The sequence below is a fragment of the Pinus tabuliformis genome, chromosome Q, assembly GCF_031772625.1.
Source record: "Pinus tabuliformis cultivar Carrire ecotype Pingquan chromosome Q, CPIR1, whole genome shotgun sequence".
Taxonomy (NCBI): domain Eukaryota; kingdom Viridiplantae; phylum Streptophyta; class Pinopsida; order Pinales; family Pinaceae; genus Pinus; species Pinus tabuliformis.
Genome location: NC_142296.1, coordinates 1,225,539,428 through 1,225,554,707, shown reverse-complemented (window position 1 = coordinate 1,225,554,707; position 15,280 = coordinate 1,225,539,428). Strand labels below are relative to the sequence as shown.

The 15,280-nt window shown below is 39.3% G+C and overlaps 1 protein-coding gene across 1 annotated transcript in view; it reads left to right on the top strand.

Annotated features, from left to right (window-relative positions):
* ABCI7 (non-intrinsic ABC protein 6) overlaps positions 1 to 15,280 on the top strand; it is an 88,076-nt gene that overhangs the window by 22,199 nt on the left and 50,597 nt on the right. Inside the window, exon 2 of the mRNA XM_089386030.1 lies at positions 8,072 to 8,331. Coding sequence (XP_089242156.1) covers positions 8,072 to 8,331 — 260 coding nt within the window. The remainder of the gene's footprint in view (positions 1 to 8,071; positions 8,332 to 15,280) is intronic.

Genomic DNA, 15,280 nt, shown 5'->3' with positions numbered 1-15,280 from the left:
ATACTAAGATCCGATAATGGAGAAGAGTATACATCCAAGGAAATCATAGCTTTCTGTAAGGAGTTTGGAATTAAGAGGGAGCTAATAGTGCCATATAATCCTGAACAAAATGGAGTTGCAGAATGAAAGAACCGATCCATTGAAGAAAGTGTAAAAGCAATGTTGCATGGTTAAGATCTACCAAAATTTCTGTGGGGAGAAGCCACGAAGATAGCTGTATACATTCAAAATCAAAGTCCCCACAGGTCACTAAATACCATAACTCCCGAAGAAGTATTCATTAGGAAGAAACCAACTGTGGATCATCTCCGAATCTTTGGTTGTCCTGTATATATTCATATACTGAAGGATAAAAGAAAGAAGCTGGACCCTTCAGGCATGAGAGGAACATTTGTTGGCTATAGTAACTCTTCTAAGGCCTATAAGATCTACATAAAGGAAGGACACCATATAGAAGTAAGTCGAGATGTTATATTTGACGAAAGTATCACATTCAAGAAATCTAAGGAACTTCCTATGGACTCTGATGATGAAGAACTTCCAGTATTTGAAGAAGTTACCAGGGAAGAAGAAGAATCTAATCATGAAGATGAAGGTCCCAGTGAACCTATTCAACCTATGGTCATCCTTGAATCAAGAAAGAGACCTAACTGGTTGAAGTCTACACTACTTGATGCAAAGGGTCATGGAGCAACTCAAGGCACATTCAGGGAAAGCAAGAAGCCCAAATGATATTCTGGGTATGCAACATACATGACAAAACTAATAGAAGCAGAGCCATCCACGTTTGAAGAGGTTGTCAATCATCAAGAATGGAAGGATGCCATGAATGAAGAATAGAGTTTGGGAGATCGTACCTAGGCCTGAAGACAAATCTATGGTAACTTCCAAATGGATCTATAAGATCAAACATGCAGCGAAGGGAAGTATTGACAAGTATAAGGAAAGATTTGTGGCTAGTGGTTTCTCTCAACAAGAAGGCATCGACTATGAAGAGACATTTGCTCCGACAACAAGGTATACAACTATACGTTCGTTTGTCTCTTTGGCAACTTCAATGGGATGGAACATCCACCAAATGGATGTCAAGACTGCATTCCTGAATGGCACAATTGATGAGGAAGTCTATATAGAACAACCCTTGGGATTTGAAGTTAAAGACAAAAAGGCATATGTTTGTAGATTGAAGAAGGCATTATATGGCTTCAAGCAAACACCAAGGGCATGGTATGCTATGATGGATGCACACCTACAGGGATTAGGCTTCACCAATAGTTCTGCTGATCTGGACCTTTATATTAAGGTTGGGAAGGGAGAGCCGGTAACCATTCTTCTGTCTGTAGATGATCTTCTCTTGACATGTGTAGAAGGTCGAATTGAAGAATGCAAGAAGCAACTGGCAACAAAATTTGACATGAAGGATCTAGGGCTAATGCACTACTATTTGGGATTAGAAGTCTGGCAAGGACCTGATGAGATCTATCTAGGTCAAGGAAAGTATGTGATCAAGATGTTGAAGAGGTTTGACATGATGGATTGCAAACTAATGACAACCTCGATGATCACAAACCTAAAAAGAATAAGGAGTTCCGAATCGATCTTGTGGATCCTTCCAGGGATAAACAACTGATTGGTTCACTGATGTACTTGGTGAATACTCGACTAGACATATGTTTTGCAGTAAATGTTCTCAGTCAATTCCAAGTGGAGCTGAAGCATGATCATTGGATAGCAACAAAACATATACTGAGATATCTGCAAGGAACCATCCACTACTGCCTGAAATATGATAGGAGGAATAATGTCCACTTGATGGGATATACAAATTCCGACTGGGGAGGTAGTGAACAAGATGGAAGGAGCACTACAGGAGGATGTTTCAGTTTGGGATCCTCCATGATCTCATGGATGAGCAAAAAGCAAGATACAGTTGCTTTGAGTAGTGTTGAGGCTGAGTATATTGCAACCTGTGAAGTAAGCAAAGAAGTGGTCTGGTTAAGGAAGCTGCTATCCGACCTATTTGCAGGACCAATGGACCCTACAGTGATACATTGTGATAACACCAGTTGTATTCGATTGTCTGAAGACCCAATGTTTCATGGAAAGACAAAGCATATCAATAACAAGTATCACTACATTCGAAAGCTAGTACAAGATGGTGTGTTGCAGCTACAATATATCTCCACCAATGAGATGGTAGCTAACATATTGACGAAATCTCTTCTTAATAAGAAGCTTGTGTACTTGAGAAACAAGCTTGGTTTGGTTGATGTATCCTTCCAAGTTGAGAGGGAGAGATAGGCACAACATTCTTGTCTTCACTTGGGAAGACAGAATGGAGGATTGGGTAAGCATCTGGCATCTGATACTCTTTGAGGATGAGGTAGGGCATCCAAGATAAGTGTAGTCGTGGGCTGATATTCTTTGAGGACTAGCTATCCAAGATAAGAGTAGTCGTGGACCGATATTCTTTGAGGACTAGCTATCCAAGATAAGAATAGTCCAAAGAAGGTCGTACTTTGTGAACACCCAGGTGGGGTATGCATCTTGAGAGGCAATGATGATGGTGTCTGTAATTCATTGGTCTCACTAACATTCTGTTATGATCTTATGGAGAGATAGAGCTGTTAGTCAAGGCCTTGCTATGTGACAATGTTGGTTGATATGATGCTAAACAGATGGGTTACCAATCCGACTCTTCTCATTTGATCTCTTTAAATTAAGAATGTCCATGTCCCATTTATGAATACCTCCCTAGTTAAGAGGGAGTGATGAAAAATGTGTAACTAGGTTAGGTCTTCATAAATATGAAATGTATTTTGATTCTTGTAAATTGTAAAATGAAAGAAAATTATTATTATTATTTTTGGAGCATGGGTTTCATGCTCAAGGTCTTTTATTTTATAGGTGAAGCACCCATTGAGTGCTTCTAGAATTTGTCCTAGGTCAAGAAGTCAAAAGAGTCATTGCCATGAGTTGAAGACCCCTTCGGGCACATGTAACTTGTAAAGAAAATTATTTTTATTATTAAAAGTGTCAAAATACCCTTCAAGGTTAAGTCTGTCTGGCAGCTGGCAAGTCAGCCTAAAATGAGGAGCCATGTCCACTTTTAAGAGCCTATATAAAGGAGGAAACTCAACCACCTTGGAGCACATTCACCACTCACTCATTGTAGCAAAGAAGGAGGAAGAAGAAGGCAATGAAGAAGGAAGAGGACAAAGAAGACTTTGGTCTGGGCTATTTCTCTATCACATGTGTGAAGGAAGGCTAGGGTTTCTGCGATAGATCTAGTGTTTTCCTCTACAAGTTCGATCTTGAAGGAGAGAAGGCAAGAAGGTGAAGCGAAGGTCATAAGAAACCATTCTCAAGCTCCATAAGTTAGAGAAGGCCAAGCGAAAGTCTAAGGAAGTCTTGGGAGGCTAAAAGAAGCTCACACATGTGGCAACAACAATTGCTGAAGGGCCGAAAATTTCAGGTCTGCAGTGGAGGTCAAAATTTTGCGTTTGGAGGTCGAAATTGTGCTATTGGAAGAGATTTGATTGGGTTTGACTTAGACAAGAAAAACACATCATCTAGAAAGGTTGGACTTGGTCTTGGAGGATATTGGTCTTGGTCTAGAAGGTCTTGGAATTCATCAATTGAAGAATTTATAAGGAAGAGAAGAGATTTGCGGATTTTCCTCTCAAGTGGAGAGGTGTTGGTCGTGGCTTGCAACCTATATTATGTGTTCTTATTCTTCTTGTTTTGGTAGCTGTTTGATGATACAAAAACATAATAATAATAAGGGAAGCTAATAAGTAAGATAAGTAAAAAGACATCACAAGCAGTTATCAAAGAAAGAGAAATCACTCTAATCATTGCCCTATAGATTTTTCAACACAATCAAGATCGGTCAATCATCCAGATCACCTCTTGATTCATACTAGTATGTCGAAAACATTAAGTAAAAGCACAAGATTACAAAATGGTTTAAGTACCTGTCAACGAATGACCCACCTTCCTTTAAGAAGAATGACGGATGGGAGAAATAAATTTGACTGGAGCAGTATGTGGAGTATCTATGGTGCCATGTCATGTGCTGATCAATAGGGCTGCTTGTTGGCTGGCTCTCCAAGGAGGATAAAAATTTCTTCTCTGGGTTACCAACTTTTTGGTGGGTAACAAGTCCAACTTCGGTTAAAGAGGAAAGATTATAGGTTGCATGGCAATTGTTTGATAGAATTTTGCAGGAAATGGAGATGGATGAAATTCTCTTCTTGGGAGGAAATTTAGAGGACAAAATAAAAGTCGAATTGATGTTTACGAGCTCAAAGTCAGTGAAGTGATGGGTTAATTATAGCAACAGAACTGCAAATTTTGTGCAGACAAAAAATCTGGAAAAATAAACTTTATTGATAGAAAAATTAAAAAAGAATTATGACATTTTGAAAATTTGAAAAGTTCCATATTATGACGTCAACGATGAGGTGGTGATGCTATGTGGCAGCTGAGTTGTTATGTGGAGGAGGACACGTGGTAGACTCAATGGGACAATTGAATGCCATTGGAAGTTGAAGGATTGTTAAATCCCTCACATTTCTAGATCTGATATTGCTATAAGCCATTGATCATGATTGAGGCTAGCCATCAAATATATTGGAAATGCAACTTTCCTTAAATTGTTGTGCATGTTGCAATCCGATATGCATCTCCATTGTCAAATTGAGTTGATCGTGGTCATTAGATCCATTGGAGGTGCAACTCTCTTTGAACCTCTGCGCATGTTGCAATTCGATATGAGTTTGGGTTGTCGAATCGAGTTAATTGTGGCCATTGTATCCATCAGAATGCAACTTTTCCTAAACCCTTGTGCATGTTACAATCTGATAAGGATCTGGATTGTTGGATTAGGTTTAATTTTGGTCACTGAATCCATCGAAAGCGCAACTTACCACAAACCATCGTGTATGTTGTAATTTGATATGAATTTTGGGTTGTTGATCTACTTGAGGGTCAATCGTTGGATCAATATGTGTGCAAGTTGCACGCTATGGGAAGAAGTGGGGAATGTACTTTGTGTGCTGTCGCTACCAATAAAAGAATGCCACATGGAAAAGTGGCAGATGAAGTGGAACCCTTCCATCTTGGCGAAGTTCAGTAAGGTGCTACGTGGACCATGGGGCTCAGGTGGGGACTAAAAGGAAGAAAAAGTAGGTTGCATGTGTGCCAAGTGTCTAAGGAAAGACATACAAACTCAGTTCACATCCAATGAGAACTGAGGGACACACAGACACACATACCCACCAATTGAAAAAGGAGTGTATATAGGGTCTCATATAATTGTATAATAGTTATAGAGCAGAGTTATGGGCGATTTTAACTGATTCGGAGTACTAAGTACGTAGAAAAATCTGGATTTCAACATGGCACTGTAAGAAACTCTGTCTTGATCTGCCAGAGATGAAGAACTTGCAGAACCAACTGCTATTCCTCCAAGAGATACAATTTTATTTGCTGAATCACGGAGATTCGCCTTTGTTTGTGATGCAAGAGCCACGCTGCAGAGATCTAGGGAGATCTGCGCAATCTGATTATGAATCCGCTCGCTAGGGCAAAACCCTAGCTTCTGCAGGGATCTTCAGAGCTCCGTCCATTGCCTTCACCCTCCCGTAATTCTTTATATATTACTTTTCATGAAAATTTGATTTGGATTTAAATTATGATTGATCGCGAAGATAAAGTTTTATTAATAGAAGAGTAACACTACAAAATGTGGTTCAATCATAGTTATCAAATTCTATTTTGATTTTGAATTTGGCATGATAGGGAGAAAATTATCGTCTAAAATTACAATATGGAAAAATTTCGGCAGTATATTCAAAATTTGACAGTATATATGTAGATTATATATTGGGCAGTATACCCAATAGTCAGACCCACTCTGGTAATAGCCTTGCATGAAGAGCAGTGGCAGGTATAAAGGATTTGGTTGTAAAGCACATTTTGACAAACCATGATGATTAAATAGAGGTGCATCTCACCAATGTCCGTAATTGAATCAATCTTTTCACATTCCCATTTTCTGTTTTCGTCAATCATGATCCCTGCAAATTTCTGATATCCTATTTCATTTGAACAAAAAATGGAGAACTTTTGCCTCTAACTGAAAAGTTATAATGTGAAACCAAGTTGGTCAGAACTGCAAGAGCTGTAAAAGTGATACAATAGATTCCTTTTTTAAGATACTATCTCATCCGTGTCTGGTGGAAACAGCACAGAAACCATTTTTGCTAGAGTGAAAGAATATACTCTTTAAATCACACCAAAGGCACCTACACATCCCAGCATATTTTGCTTCCACCGAGGAGCATTCAATACAAGCAATCTCCACAAGCAAGGAGATTCCTGAGATATTTTCTCTTCAGTAGTAAATTCTTCTTTTGGTTGCAGGTTGGATACAGAACTATCAAAACAATCTGAATTAATACATAAATTAGAACTATTTAGGATTCAAGCTCCTTTTCATGCTTTTTTTCTTGGAGGTCTTTAGGAAGCAGCAATTATAGGATCTCCTCATTATTCCCTAAAAGAAGAAGGTGAATGAAATTCTATCAATTCTCTTTGCATTAAGGAATTAGGTGTGATGCAGCACCGGAAATTGTATGACCTTGTAATCTTGTTGCCTTCTCCTGTATCTCGACAATGCTACGTATGCTCCTTATGGCTTCTGAAACAGGTCATGGTGTACCTGGATATGTTGTGATCTGTCTATGAGAGAGGAACATTCAAAGACATCAAATTTGAACCGATAATTCGGCTTAATTGAATGAATAGGTGAATTTTCGAGTTTATTTGGCTGATTTGGCCAAATTTGGTAAATATGCTTCTATCATGAGTATTGAGAAAACAATTCAGACAAGAGGATATGACAAATGAAGCATAGTTGCCAAGTTCAAATTTGGATTCAGTACAATGTGGAAAAAATTGGAGTGAATTTTCAATTCGATTTTTTTGTTGCCAAAATTCACTGTTATACCTCTTAAACGAGTAGAAATTTGCTGTTATATATAGGTCAGAGACAGGTGTATTGAATTTAGTAGTGTGGATGTTTGCAAGAAAGAGAATGGAGGGCCATACAATGTTTCAATATCTCTGCTGTAGGATAATCTGATGTTATGCTTGCGTATGAAATGAATTATTTACAGAGCCCTGAATTTGGAATTGGATGATTTCTGTGAATGAACTAAACTGAATAATTCATCAGATGAATCAAGCTTGTGAATTTCTGTCTTAGTTGGTCAGGTTCAGCTAAATATGGTAACTATAAATTTTTATCCTCCAAAACTATAGTGCTGTTAGTAGACACTAGCTAGCTTATATAAACATGGAATCACAGCAAAAACTGGAGAAGGTGAAAACAGTTCCCTTCCTGTCTGAAATTGATCTGCAGAGCCTTGTTGCGTTTCTTGCCTCATGATTTAACACTTCTATTTCTTGCCTTATGATTCAACACTTTTTCCTCCGACATCATTTGGAAGAATTGCCATCTCAGCAGCACAAGTATGTCCAGCAGATGGGAGAGAGCAACTGCTGTGTCTTCAAGCATTCTCTCAATGTTGCACTGGATCTCCGACTAGTCAATTTTGCACCAACCTTTAAATGGCTGCTGTAGTTCCCTAAAGATCTTGTGAGTATTGTTGAGATCCGAGGAAGCAGCTGTTGTGATTTATGCATTTTGTTATTCTCTTATGACTCTTTGAGAACAAGTAACTAGAACAGGTAAAACATGTGGTTGGCAAACTGGGATATTTTCATCTACAAATTCATCTAGAACAGGTAAAACATTGTGCGACCTTCACCTCTGCTCAAAAACATCATGATGATCTAGAATAAAACCTGGAATTTTCCGTGTCACATCTTCGTAACAGGCTTTGTAAATTCTCTCCAAACAACAGCATCAGATTGATTTATGTATATTTGGCATAGCTTACATTTTCTACTATTTCACATGTATATGTGCAACTGGAAGGGGAGGCTGTATTACTCCTAGGAAACTGCAAATGACTTCTTACCATAGATTTCATCAATGCAGGGTACATTAAGTAGCTACAAGTTAGTAGAGACAAGTTCTGGAGGCAGGTTAAGCAGGCATAATCTACAGATTCAACAATTAGGCCCTGATACAGTGACAGAGGTATCTACTTTTCACTTGGCAGGTGAAAACCAAACACAAGATCTACATAGCAAGATTATTTTAAACCATCCAAGAGGCTATAGCAGGCAGCTCCATAAGTGCATTGTGACACATCCCTCTGCGCATGCTGTCTTTGATGGTAATGTCAAGGTGAACAGGTAGGCATCTTCAATCTAGTTTTTGCTTCATAAATATTGCAGTATATGTTGGAAATTGAAAATATTAACTAGTTTTCTGTTTCCTCTACTGGGCTATTAATTCATTCTTTCATAAATGCAAACATGGATGGGTATCTAGATGTGTGAAATTGATTGCTTTGACATACAAGTCTTCGTATAAAAAGCAGACAATGCTGAGTTTTTGTAAGCATTTACTAAGACGTTAAATCCTAAAAGTGCACAATGCCAATATGGTATAATCAATTGTCCCTGTTGTTGTTTCACATTGATTAGTTCCTGTAATTAACTTAATTCTCTTATTCTTCCTTACTCATGGGTGAACACCCTCTGATCATCTTCAGTACCAGGGATTAATCAGTTTCCCAGGATTCACCTCTCTTAAATGGGTTAATTGGTTGCAGAAATTGTTGACATTTGCCTTTCTATCTACATTACAGTCTGAGTTGGATTTTGTAGACATTAACGTGAAGGAATTCACAAATATTTAGAGGAATTCCCCTGTAAATAGTGTTTTTTTGGACTTCTTGACTTGGTCTTAACATTTTGATAGTTTTGCAGAATTATCAAAGGGTATACTTTACGAATTGCTGTCATTATATGACATTGCAAGAATATACATTTATTTTACCTCGATGTTGAGAATTACAGCTCGGACAGGAGTTTCCACACATGTTTAGTGTGAACACACGAGTAGTAGTTTGAGATATTTTCAAAAATTAATCTATTTTTAGAATTTTTTTATTTTATTTTGTAATTCACTTAAGTAAAAAAAGTGAATATAAAATTTTATCTCATGCATGACATATTAGTCTAAAATTGTTTTTCATACATAACTTAGACTAGGAGAAATCTTAAAATAGATTCTCTGCTAAAACTATAAAAACAGGGTGAGGTAGAGGATTTAACAAATACACACTTGAGTGACTGTGAGAGAGAGAGAGAGGGAGCAGGCAGCCAGGGAAGAGGCATTCCCAGGAAACTCACAATCAAGAGAACAGTCTATAGGGATCCGTACAGTTGCATGGAACCCATACAGCAGCGTTGTACAGCCTGTACAACAGCACTGTACAATAGATTACTGCTGTTTCTGTTTTTTCTAGTGGCTATACCTTTCAAACAACTTGTAGAAGGTATGATTTTGGTATTTTTGTGCAATGCTGTGTTTTTTAGGGAGTGTGTGGAGGTTTCTTTGTAATTTTTGTTTTTGAAGGAATGAAAAGCTGATTTAAAGCAGTAATTACTTCTGTGAGAAATTAATTTTTATGCTTCTGCTGTTAGATTTCTAGCTTGTGTGATTGATGCTATGGTCCGGAATTTAATTTCAATATTAATTAAATTCAGCAATCTACTTGTTTGATTGATATCATAAGGATATTAGCCACATAGGACTTGAAATTATAACATTATTTGATTGAGATCATAAGGACATTAGTCACCCAGGGCTTGAAATTGTAACCTGGTATAAGAGGTTGATCTTTGATTGAGATTCTTAGGGATTTGCAGCAGTATTTCTATTGCTTGGAAGAATAACGAACAGTAAGAGAATTTTGAAGTTCTATCTTCTGATTTGGGAGTTTGTGGAATAGATCTTAGAGATGGTAGTAGTGGGCCTTCAGTTTGAGGATAGATGGGATGGTGCCTCGAATGTCGCAGCATGGAAAGTGAGAGTTACTCTCATACTAAAAGAGAATGATCTTTGGGATATTGTCAAGGACATGACTCTGTGTATAGATCAGCAGGATTTGGTAGCTCTGAACAAAAAGAAGTGAAGGCCAAATGGACGATCTTGGATGCCATAAAGGATCATCTGATCCTTCATGTATTTCAGAAGAGGCTAGTCTTTTCCAGAGTCAAAACATAAACATGAAGATGATCTTGTGGAACAAACTTAGATACATAGAGATGACCAAATCAGACGCATTTGCTAGTTACCTTACGAAGATCACAATGGTGATCAACTTGTAGCGGTTGGGGAGAAGGTTGTAGATGGAGATTTAGTGAACATGGCACTAAATGGTTTCCCAGTTTCTTGGGAACTATTTGTCAAAGGTATCTGTGCTTGGGAAAACCTTTCTGACTTTGAGAGGCTTTGGGATGATTGTATCTAGGAGGAGAGTCAGATTGTGTCAAAGGCTAGCAAGAAGGGCGGGGATAACCTAGCTCTACTTGGTCAGTCAAATAAGAGTAAAGGACCCAACAAGGGTAAGGGAAAGAGTGAGGAGTTAACCTCACAGTGAGGAAAGGGGGACTTGAGTAAAATCAAGTGCTTCTTTTGTCATAAATATGGTCATTATGCATCACAGTGTCTACAAAAAGAAGGGGGGTAAAGGGAAGCAACAACAACAATAGGTAGCAATCTCTACAAAAACTTATTTGAATGAGTTTGCTACCAAGTTTGACAAGGATTTATCGATGATATCTTGCCTTTCTACTAGCACAATTCCTAGCGATGCATGGTATGTGGATATTGGAGCATCTTGACATATGACATTAGTCCAGCAATTGTTTTCTAGTCTAAAGAAGCAGGACTCAAGAGTACAAGTTGATCTTGGTGATGTTGGAAACATAATCCTTAGGGGCCATGGTAAATTGTGTTATTACTTCAGCAATAAGATGAAAAACCACAAGTGTTGGGGTCAAAGTTGCAGAAGAAACTGTTGGGGTCGAAGTTGCAGAAGAAACTGTTGGGGTCGAAATTGCAGAAGAGGTTGTTGGGGTCGAAATTGCTGGAAAGAAAGCTCATCAAGGAGAAAGGCTGACTTTGTCTTGGAGGGGTCTTTGTCAAGGGTCGTCTGTTGGAAAATGTAACTATGTTCAGTCTTCATTAATTTACTTGGGTCATCATGTAATGTACTTGTCAAAAGAATAAAGAAAAGAATTATTATTATTATTATTGTGACTTATTAAGGCATGGGTTTCATGCTTGGGTCACCATGTTTTAGGTCAAAGTCCCCGTTGAGGACTTCTATCATTTATTGTGAGTCTATAGAGTTATTGTACATTTAAAGAGACCCTTCTTGGGCTTTTTGAATCATGTAAAAACGTTAGGTATTAAGTCAAATATGAATTATGTAACCTCCACACCATGTCGGCCTAAGAGAAGATCAAGTTGGCCTAAGGACCCTATTCGACTCCACAAGAAGCCTATAAAAGGAAGCTCATCAAATTCATTTGGAGCATCATTCTCACACAAGTTCGAATTCTCTTGTCGTTGGAAGAAGTGTGAAAATATCTTGTAGCTGGGTAGAAGTGCGAAGCTGTCTTGTAGCTGGGAGAAGGTGCTAAGTTTGTTGTCGGGAAGCCGAAGTGAGTGCGAGTTTGGGGAAGTCTAAGGAGACAAGGAAAATCGAAATTTTGGTATCTCTCTCTGTTTTGTGTCCTAGATTGGGAGATCGAAGTTTTCCAAGTTTCACTATTGCCAGAAGTTTCCAGTTGCCATAAGTTGCTACCTAGTCGAAGTTGCTAGAAAGAGGTCAAAATTTTAGGAGGTTGACTTGGTGTGGAGGGAAGGTTTGGTCTTGGTCTAGGGTGAAGAGTCTCAAAGAATACTATTGAAAGGAAGAATTATCTTGATTGGGTTTTACCCTTGAGAGGGGTTTTTCCTTGACATGTGCCTACATCTGGTGTCTATTGTTTTATGTGCTGTCGATTTTGGTAATTGCTTGATGAACTAAAGAAAGAAGATATAAAGAATCATAATAATAAGAAACATCACAAGTAATTATCAAGAACAAGAAAATCTTTATGCCTTTCTGATTTTCTAACAAGGTCTTGGAATTTGTAATTTGAAGGCTTTATAAGAAGAGGATATTTCTCGTGGGTTTTCCTCTCAAGAGGAAAAGTTTTTGCCCTAGCTGATCACTTACATTTTGTGTTCTCTTGTCTCATTGTTCTTTATGATTTGGTAGCTTTTTGATGATAAGAAGACTAAATATAATCAAGAGAAAGAAGAAGCTAATTAAGTTAAGTAAAAATACATCACAAGCAGTTATCAAAGTAATAGAAATCACCTAATCTAGATGCCCTAGATTTCTCAACACTCAAGGGGTTCGATTTAGTTCATTAGCCTAATAAGCCCCTAAAAACAACTTTAATGTAAAAATAACAATCTAATTGGTGACAAACCCACCAAATAGATAAAAAAGTACATAATAAGCCCTCCTAATGAGGCCGAATGATAGAATCATGGTGCAAAGGGCCATTGGAAGGTCAATATATGTCCCTCATGTGCTGGAATGAAGAAGAGGGCTCTCAAAATGATGACGGAGGGGTTGGCCCCTTTGTTTCCAAGCAAAACATTTGTGGTGCTCCCAAGTGGCTGTGGGGGCTTAGTGAATGGTCTCACGGGTCTCCAACTGGATCAACATGTCGATACTCCATCCATAAGGGCAAGAATGATGAATCATGATACAAGCTGTCCTATGTCTCCCTACATGAGACAAAACCCCATCTGGGCCCTGGATCATATCCCAAGTGTCAGGTGCAAGTATGTGATTGGTTGGGTAGTGTGGTCCAAGTGCATCATCATCTTTGCATGAGCAGGACACAAGCAAGCCAAATGTGGTGCTGAAGAATCCCATGGCCTGGAAATTATTGCTCTACTGTGGAGGAGGCCCATGGCTGTCAATGCTCACCCTACAAGTACCATCATGACCCTTTGGAGGGCTTGGATCCTATATAGGGAGGCCAAACCCAAGGCGAAGACCCACATGCAATCCTGTATAAGATCCAATGCATCTCCTCACCTTCCAGTGTAGCAATTCATTAGTGTAGTTGAGTAAATACGCTTACAAATCAGGGGCCCAAGTGGACACTTTATAGTGACATGCCCTTCCAAATGGGTTTTAGAATCTATAGGTGTCCCCAGGCTCAAGAGATAAGAGATAAGTTAATAATGGACCTTTTTAGGTGGTTTCAACCTCTAAGGGAGTGATAGGTCCATGGTACATCCATCAAATGGCAGGTGTCATGTGAAATAATGATGGAACGAAGTGGGGCAACAGGGAAGGCTCCAAGCCACATGCCATGGTACAAGGGTAGCCATAATGAGGGAAGCCCACACATGGGTGTATAGATGTAGGAGGGAGCAATCATGGTACATGAGTTACCCTGACCTTTGTTTTTCCACCCTTCTTCATATGCCTTTTGCCTTTTATTGATTTTTCTTTCTTTTAACTGCTCGGGGCTCTAGGGAATGAGAGCATGATGTGAATGATATAAGAGTGAATGCCACCTTAAGTTTGGATAGTTCATTGCCCACTAGGGGTTGGGACAATCATGGGTTCCTTAATGATGTAGGGGGCTCACATAAGGGGCCTTAGGAACCAGGGTGATGGCCATAATGATGAAGGGGTAGAGGTCATGTTTCGCTTTTTCCCACGTGCTAAATTTTTATGCCTCGACCATCTTTTGCATTTTATGGTACATTTCCTGTTGTAAGTGGCCAAATGATGCTTTTAACTTTCTTTTTAGCTGCATCAACCTTCGGGGCATCGTTCCAGGCTGACCCAAAGTGTGGACAGAGGGAAGGGGAGGCTAATTCCTTGTGGACCCAATTGACAAATGTGGATCTGGATGGGAATTATGTGGAAAGGGGGTATAATGAGCGAAGCAGAGTGATGTATGTGGTGTCGAGAAGCAGGACCATGTAGCGAAAATTGGGGTTTCGCATGTACTGCCACTCCTAAAGCTAGTAGGCAATAAAGGAGATCCCACGAGACTAGGATAAAAGACTAACCACCAAGTTGAATAAGGGGACATGAGTACAGACCAAGCCCATTCTTTCCGCTGAATCCCTCTAGTAATCCATGTCCAGATGTGTCCATGATAAGTAAGTAAAAATACCCAATTACATAATGAAAGCCATACCTTCAGAGTTGGAAGGCCCACCTTCAAACATACAATCATAACAAATGGGCGAGGGCACATAATGGCTGGCTCAGGTGGTGGAGAATGGTGGCACATCGAGCTATTTTGTGGGTCCAAGGGGTTGCTGGTTGTTAGATGAAGTCAATTCTAGGAGATTAATTCTCCTACGGGTGTCATCCATTGGTGGTGGGTAACAAGCCTTTGCCACACCTCTATGCCCAAGAAGTAGTGCATCAATCCAAGGTCTTTCATCTCAAATTCAAAGGCTAGCACCCTCTTACACTCGAGAATCAGAGTCTTTCCACTTGTCAAGAAAAAGTCATCAACATACAATACCAAAATAAGGGGCATACCTTGGACAACTTTGAAGTAGAGGTGCGGGTCGACATTGCTTCTTGTAAATCCAAGCTTCATCAGTTAGCTATCAATGCGAACATACCAAGCTTTGGGGGCTTGCTTCAATCCATAGAGTGCTTTCTTCAACCTACACACATGAGTCTTCATGTCCTGTACTTCAAATACCTGTGGTTGCTCAACATATACTTCTTCCTTAAGTACTCCATGTAGAAATGCGGTCTTCACATCCATCTGGTGAAGAGTCCATCCTTGGCTATCAGCGAGAGCAACAATAGATCAAATAGTAATATAATGGGCAACTAGAGCAAATATATCGTCGTAGTCCTCTCCCTCTTTCTGGGAGAAACCTCTAGCCACGAACCTTGCCTTATATTTCTCGATACTTCCATCTGCTCCATGCTTGATCTTGTACAACCATTTTGAAGTCACAACGGACTTTCCTTCGGGCCTGAAGACTACTTCCCACACATCATTCTTCATTATAGATTCATATCCTTCAACCGTAGCATCCTTCCATACTCGCTCTTTCACTGCTTCTTCAAAGTTGGGAGGTTCAGCCTGTATGATGGAGCTCATAACTACAACATAACCCTGGTATCGACATGGCTTCTTACTTTCTTTGAAGGTTCCTTTGGCAACAACATGTCTTTTAGCGTCTAGTAAGGTGTCACAAAGCCATAAAAGTCTCTCCCTGGTGGCAGGA